Source organism: Hemibagrus wyckioides, linkage group LG18 (assembly GCF_019097595.1).
Source record: "Hemibagrus wyckioides isolate EC202008001 linkage group LG18, SWU_Hwy_1.0, whole genome shotgun sequence".
In the NCBI taxonomy this organism is placed as follows: domain Eukaryota; kingdom Metazoa; phylum Chordata; class Actinopteri; order Siluriformes; family Bagridae; genus Hemibagrus; species Hemibagrus wyckioides.
The window spans coordinates 7,979,313-7,987,500 of NC_080727.1; the positions used below are offsets into that span (position 1 = coordinate 7,979,313).

An 8,188-nucleotide genomic window follows, 5' to 3' on the forward strand; every position below is an offset into this window, starting at 1 on the left:
TTTTTCCAGTTCTTAATGTCTTTACAATAATCAACACCAATGATTTTGCTGCCCCACAGTGGCCCGTGGTGGTACTGCAGATTAAAAAAAAATTTATTCTAAATTAGGTGATAAAATGAAATGACATATAATTAAAAAAAAAAATGAAACTATTATAATTGAAACATTGTTATTGTCATTTATTTAGTGAAAAAAAAATAGATTTTTTCTACATTTGATGATGCTACTGATTGTGTTGGATGGAAAATCTATGCACATATAAAAGCACTGTTAAGTAGCTTCTTCCTTAATAATCCATTTAAAGCCTTTGTGAAGCTGCATTAAATATAAATATGTACAGTTTCTCTGATTAGGAAATTGGCCAATTTTCAGTTTACCATAGTTAATTTTCTGTAGTGTGGTCCTCCATACTAGTCTGTGCATTTTTATTTTATTTTATTTTATTTTATTTTATTTTATTTTATTTTATTTTATTTATTTTTTCAAATTTAAGATATATGCAGACATAACACTGAGCCAAAACATATTCCCTTTGCACAAAAATACAAACATCTTTACATCAGAGTCATAACGTACTACAGGTCCTAGCTGACCTGCCAATCTGGAAGTCTGATCATTTACCAGTCTTAAAGGGACATAAAGCGTGTAACTGCACGATATAGATTTTAGTCTTATATCACAACTCTTATTCAACGTCACAGGAAAATTTGATTCTTTTTAATTCTTTTAAAAACCTCTGGTTTTTAATTCCTTAAAAAATACAGAATAGTTCCATTTCTCTGTCTCTTCATAATACTCCATAAATAATCTCCATACTCTAGTTTTAAGAGGTCCATCTTCAGACATCATAGCAGGTCAAAGTTACTGCTTGTTATATAGGAATGCATGTGAGAGTGTGTTATAATGCTCTGTCTTCTGGTCTAATCTGTTCACCTCTCCTTCCATTTCATCTGCACAGATCTTGGCGTTACTGTCTCATTTGCAAATGAAAGAAAAGAGCAAAAAGCAAAACAAGATGGTTTCAAACTGAAAACCGAGACTCACAGAATAGGTAAATATTTATAATGCCACTAGGCGGCGTCAAAGATGGTGTGAAAGGGAGCAGGAGATTAAAATGATTATCCCCACCCCTTTTTGGGTCCTCAACAATCCCAATTCTGATTTGTTGATTTTTTTTTTCTCAAGCTGCTGTATCGTCCAGATCTATAAATCCATTGTGAAAGGTTGTCATATTTATGACATCTCCACGTGTCTCTCTCATGCACAAACACTGTGCCACTGCATCGCTTTAACCTTGACTTTCTCAAAAACCTGTTTTTTTCCCCACAATCCAACGAAGGGAGGAGCTGCTCCTAGTCTCCTCAGTAGACTTTGCCATTGGCTGCTTGTTCTCTGTTACATTCCCTAGGTGTGATCTGAGTCTAAGTCATTGCTGTACAGATCAATAGTGTGGTCAGCAGTCGACGTTTTGCCAGTATTGTATCTTGACTGGTCCAGGATAAGAATATCATCCACTTTTTCAGACTTTTCCAACATGCTAGTGATGTTAGAGGAGTTTTTTAAGTAAGTGCGGCTGAGAGAATTGGCTGGGTGTTTGGTTTCGTCCAGATTGCCTATGATCCCCTGTTGTATGGGGTGGTCCTGATTACATACACTGCCAGACTGTTTGACCTGGACACGTCCAATTTCCTCCAAGGCACTGGCCAGAGAGTCCAGATCTCCAAGTTCCTGATGTTGAGCTTCCCACAAGCACAGAATCGCCGCTGAGGGACTGGATTGGCATGCAAAATAACCCAGATTTCTGTAGAATAAGAATTACGATAGACAGTGTAGACTGTGTTAATAAACAAGACAGAAATCGCTGGTTTAGTATGTTATAAATACATGAACACTCAGAGAACATGGGCAAAGGCTGTTCAATAAAAAACAGATTGTCATATTCATTACCATACTGTACTAAATAATAAAGACATCAGAGTCATACGATGCAAAATGGTGTAATAAACGATCCCAGGAATAAAACTCATGAGGCAATGAATGAATTATAGCAGGCAGCTGTCCAAAGCTTCAGGGTGGACATAAATAATTATGTCTCTTGCATAAAGTAGAAGAAAGGTCAATACTTGTGCTAATTATGTTAATACATATTAATGAATCATGTCAATTAACTGATTTTACAGCAATACAAACATTAGAATACAACAGCAACACAATTCATAACTTCAATGAAGAGCCCCATGACCGTGCCATGATGCTGTGTCACTGGGACCTTAATGTTCCAGTAGGTCCATCCTATTTCCTGATGGCATGGCCATGTGCACTCCTGAAGACCCCTATGAGGAGTAGGATGTGACTTCTCTGGTAGCAAAAAGGCCTGAGTTATTACAATCATCTTTACTCTGGTACCAAGCTTCTTGCCTGGTATTCTGGAATCACACTAGACAGTTCTCTGAGTGAGGAGAGGATACTAGAGGATACGCCCCAGTCTAAAGCCTTGCAGTGGGAGCTTGTCTTAGATGACAAGAGGGTTGCCTCTATGAGATTATGACTCCTAAAGACTGTTGGTTGTGCAGTTCAGTGTATTCCATTCTTTGGAAATGGTGTTTCTGGAGGTATGTCCTACTGACTCCATAGTGTCATTGGGAGATTTGACAGCTCATGTTGGGAATAATGTAGATACTTGAAGGGGTGGGATTGAGAGGAACCCAATTAGAGAAATGTAATTAGACTGTTGTCACAGATTGCCAATAACAAACACTGTGTTCGAACACAAAGATGCTCATTAGTGTAATTGGTACTAGAGCATTTTCAATTGCATCATCAGCCTTGAGGCCATATGTTTTGGACACTTGAGTAATAAGTGGGCAAAGATGCTAACTAAGCACCCATTGGTGGTGTGTGGTGAGAGATTGCTGAGCTAGAGTCCTCACATAAGGTGCTAGGCACCTTAAGGAGGTTTTGACAGAAGGTTTGGTGAGAGAAACAAAAATTAACTATCACTTCAGGAAAAACTCTCTTGTACCAATAGAAGTCTTAGAAGTCATAGTGTGTGAATGGACCATGTTCAAGTCTTCAATCACACTGGTAGTAGAAAGTGCCCTTTGCTGTAAGGCTGACAGAGACTGTAAGGAACGATATGTTAGGAAGATACTTACCATGCTTTGGTGGACACCTGTGGTCAGGGAAACCCTCAAAGATGCTAACTAAGCTCCCATTGCTGGTGTGTGGTGAGAGAGTGCTGAGCTAGAGTCCTCACATTAGGTGCTAGGCACCTTAAGGAGGGTTTGACAGAAGGTTTGGTGAGAGAGACAAAAATTAACTGTCACTTCAGGAAAAACTCTCTTGTACCAGTAGAAGTCTTAGAAGGCATAGTGTGTGAATGGACCATGTTCAAGTCTTCAATCACAGAGGTAGTAGAAAGTGCCCTTTGCTGTAAGGCTGACAGAGACTGTCAGGAAGGATATGTTAGGAAGATACTTAGCATGCTTTGGTGGACACCTGTGGTCAGGGAAACCCTCAAAGATGAAGAAGGCCTTCTAAATAATGCCCACAGGAGACTCTCCTGATTCAAGTTATAGGTATAGGAAAGGCAGAAGGGCTCCAGCAAAATCAGTTGCAGAAGCTCAGGAGTTCTGAGAAGCCATAAAATATGGAGCTTGCAGAGGAGATGAGACTATACACAAGCTCAGAAGAAAGTGTAAGAGAAAGCAGATATCTATTGGGGATATTGCTGAGTGATGGAAGGAACACGGAGGAACTCCTTAACTTAGAAAACTTGCTCTCCATTCAGGAAGCAATGCCAGAAATCTCTATTTTTTTTGGAATCTATCTCTGCAGCTGAGGTTTCTTTGGCAGTTAGAAATCTTCAAAATGGCAGGACTGCATGGGTGGATGAGACCTGGCCAAAGAATTAATTGGAGTATGTTGAGGCTGTGTGGATAAAATGGCTCTTCAATTGCAAGGTCTGGGGTTTTTGGAGTTGGACTATTAAGAGGGAAGGTAGTTGGTATTTTGGTAAAAATGTGATGAGATGGGCTGGGGATAAAGAAATCACACTTCTCAAGTCCCCTTTGAGAATTTAACCTAAGCTTCAGACCGAACCTTAAAATTATTCCATGGACCAGCTCTTTATTCTTGCACAACTTTGAGAGGGGTCATGGAAGTATGGTAATCTATTGTACATACATACATTTAATGCTTCTGGAAAAGTATTTGAGATTGTGTGCCTGGGCATTTGTTGTGCAGGAACATAGTGTCTGGTTTTCATGGACAGGAAAACAAGATGCAGTAAAGTCTGGAGTGGTTTCCAGTACAGCGGGGTTAAGGTAACATTCCTGCAAAGTTGTTTTTGGCACCCTTTGGTATAGACCACTGATATTCCCTCAGGCATCTTTCTGCTGAGTGTGAAGTCAGGACCTTCAAGTCTGAGGCCTCGAATAGTGTGATACATTTCTTTCAGGTGAGGTTGAAGACCTTGCTCCTGCTGGAACAGTTTAAGTACCTTATTCACAAATGTTTTGAAAAAAGAGAGAGAAAAAAGATTGGCAAACTCTCCAGGTCAGTAGCAGCTCTTCTATAGTCACTGCACTGAACTGAGGAGGTGAAAGAGAAGATCAGTTATCAGATTTTCAAACTTTCTTTTAACCAATTAAAACATGTCACTTCTAGGAAGTGACCAGCCTTCTGGTGGTCCAGTGGCAGGATCCTGTGCTCTCATTGCCGTGGGGGCGCTAACCTGTGGGGGCGCTATTCCCAGTCCTCAGCCCGGATTAAATGGAAGGTTTGCATCAGGAAGGGTATCTGGTATAAAACCTGTGCCAAATCGAAACATGCGGACTAAATAATCTGCTGTGGCGACCCCAGACAGGGAGCACCCGAAAGAACAACAAAAACTTTTAGGTAGTGATGAGATAATAAGATGATTCTGTGCTAAATGCTGTGCTAATTCTCTGTGATTTCACAGCCTGGTAATTAGCTAATATGTAATTACAATTAATTAATAACTATTACTACTAGTAAGCAATTACTTATAGTACTAACAAGCAGTTATATTTGCCTGTTGAACTTCAGGTACCTTCCATACTGTAAAAGAACCTGCTAGCTAAAACTAAACTAATTCGCAATATGTATCTCTCTCCAGCAGGAGGCAGTGCTGCACTGTTCTCAGCAGTCTAACCTCTCTCTGGTTAAACCATCTCACACACATCCTGTAGAGTTAATTGCTGAAATCCGCTTAACAAGGAAGCATGTCTCATTACACGCTGCCTGCAGAGCTGGACGGGTGGAAAATCCAGCAAAATCCTCCAATCTTTAAAGCATGTGTGTGGTTTTCATAGAAAAGCAGACAGACTTTCCCTCTTAAACCGTTCAGACTTGACAGCCTATATTGGTACAAAAGATGCAGTGCTTGGAAAAATCCCCTGGTATACTGGTGACAGTTTTCCGTTTGATATAGACTTTTACATTTATGTGCACTGTTACCAAGATGAGCAAATTAACATTGGGGATAGTTTTGTTTTTTAAATGATGCATATTTTAAAAATGCATTTTATACATGATAAGAGCAATTGGCAGCAATACTGTATGTTTGAGGGCTTTCCGTGGGGGATGGAAACTGGTTTTGAAATAAATTAAGTCATAGAAAGTGTGTCCCAGTTTCCTCATTAAAATTTGGCTGATGTTAATCTGGTTTCCTTCCTTCATGACATTGAACATTACAATAAGTGCTTGGACGACACAACCATCCATTGATGAATGTGAGAAGTGTGTGTGTCTTGCCTGTTTATGTGCAGTTTCTGGGCTAGGAGCTGCCAGTCTTTGCCTTTGGCATTGGCCGTGTCGAAGGTGGCACAGATCCTCTGCCGTATGGAGAGGGGGATTTTAAAAGCTTTGTCTCCCGTCTGAGAGGAAATGGTAGAATCTGACTGAGAGAAAAATGGCACCACTTCCCTTTGGCTCTGGAAAGAAAAAAAAATTGACAAAGGACAGAACTGATAATCACTAAAATGAATACAAACCACAAATAAATATTTCTGTAAATTATGCTCCTACACTCGATTTGGTGCTTTTTCTACAGTGTGCACCATATTTGTAAGTGCTTCTGAATGGGATTCTTAAATTTGACTATTTATTGTAGAGAGATCTCCATATTTAGAGTCGCTTATGCATTCTCCGGTGTGTCCAGTTAGTATGATTAAAATAATCTACATGTACTTTGAGGTACTTTTCTTGTGTAGAGATTTCCAGGCTCAGGTTTTAAACAGAAGCACTACTTACCTTTAATCCTGACAGAAATGTGGACTAACATCTAACAGCAGTCTAGTATATTGTCAGAATATGGCTGCATGTATCAGAGATGTGGTAGATTAGAGGTTAAGGTGTTGGACTAATGATAAGAAGGTTATGAGTTCCTATTCCCAGGTCCACCAAGTTGCCACTGCTGGGCCTTTCAACCCTTAATTGCTCAGTTGTATAAAATAAGATAACAATGTAAGTTGCTCTGGATTGGGGCGTCTGCCAAATGCTGTGGATGTGCGGTCCAGGGTGTATTAAATACATTAATGATGCCAATTTTTTTTGGAATTTAACAAAATGACCTTGTTATTTTGCAGTTTCTAAAATAGCACTTGATGCAGTGCATATTCTTTTTGCATGTTAGACAAGACATGGATGCTCTATGCATATAATATACAGTATACACACACTATGAAGAAGAAGAAGCATTTATTATCACCAAGCATACATTACAGCACAGTGAAATTCTTTTCCTTGCTTATCCCAACTGAGGAAATTGGGGTCAGAGCACAGGGGTAGCTATGATCCAGCACCCCTGGAGCAGAGAGGGTTAAGGGCCTTGCTCAATTGTCCAACAGTGGCAGCTTTGCAGTAATGGAGCTTGAACCGAGAGCCTTGACCACCCAGAGCTTTGTATAATCAATCTGATGTCACTATGAGATACTGTTAAACTACATGTAACATACTGCACATCATATACCACTACTTATTCTTATTTATTCCATGCATGCAGATCGACTCTTGAATCTGGCACTACATCCTGTATATTTTCCTGTTAGTGTGAGCGTGTGGAAGTATTTGCTTGCCACACTGTACTTGTTTGTGCTCTCCTGTGGGTGTCGGTGTATGCTGCGCACCTCAGCCACGGTGGTGCAGATCTGCAGGATCTGCTCATGACCTTTGACCTGCCGCACGCTGATCTTACACGAAAGCTGATTGGCCGTTGTGTTGTGGCACTGCAGAGAGAAGGCACAATGCAAAGGAGATGCAGTACTGCACCAGACCCGAGTGAAAGAGAACTCCTGCAGAGACGAGAGCGAGAGAGAGAGAGAGAGAGAGAGAGAGAGAGAATCTAGGATTAAAGGCCACTTTATAAGGTCCACTTTCCACATAAAGTTGGTGTAAAGTTACGAGTTGTTTTAAACTATTTCTGCTCCATTTATCAATAGAATGGACTGACCGCTGACCAGTTTCTCAGTTCTGTTCATAGGGAAGATGAACTTCAGGCTTGTGTGAAGAACAAGGTACATTTGGGTAATAAGTAAGTAAGCATCAAGTATTTAGTAATAATAATTATACTCAATAAGTAGTAAGGTCAGTAGATTTTTACAGACACAAATTGCTTAAAAGCCCAATAATTAGTACAACAACTGTATCTGTGTGTCCAAAATGAAAGGCTTTCCCTAAACCATTCAGTACTTTACATTCTTTCTTCTTTCTTATATCTGTCTTTTTTATGCACTTTCCTCTCGTTATTTATTTTTTTTATCTACATCTTTCTAGTCTTTATTTCCTGCTCTTTTTCCATCACACCTGTTCAGCCAGATGTTATTATTGGTCATTTTCACATAAGGATACCTGAAGCATTAATAAAACCTGTTTGTTTGGGATATAAAAGTGTTAAAATATAAATGAAGAGAAATGATGGTGCGTTAAGTGTAAGTTCTATACACATGTAATAGATATGTGTATAACAGTGTGTCATACAAGCAAGTGACCAAGCAACAGGTGTCCATTAATTTGCATGAATGGACACCTGTTGTGTATCATTTTTTGCATTATCATCTTTGAAACTTAGATAAAGTAGAAAACAACAACAACAAAAAAAAACAAACCCACCCACAATAACTGTCCCTCTAGCGTCCCTAACTATCTGAAGCTCATGAATATTTGC

The 8,188-nt window shown here is 39.5% G+C and overlaps 1 protein-coding gene across 1 annotated transcript in view; it reads right to left on the reverse strand.

Annotated features, from left to right (window-relative positions):
* Positions 1-423: 423 nt before the first annotated feature.
* The window catches only part of unc5da (unc-5 netrin receptor Da), a 219,375-nt gene continuing 211,610 nt past the window's right edge, over positions 424-8,188 (reverse strand). Inside the window, exons 15-17 of the mRNA XM_058414709.1 lie at positions 7,152-7,316; positions 5,779-5,957; positions 424-1,801 (exon numbers count right to left, since the gene is read on the reverse strand). Of these exons, the coding sequence (XP_058270692.1) occupies positions 1,405-1,801; positions 5,779-5,957; positions 7,152-7,316 (741 nt within the window). The 3' untranslated portion in view covers positions 424-1,404. The remainder of the gene's footprint in view (positions 1,802-5,778; positions 5,958-7,151; positions 7,317-8,188) is intronic.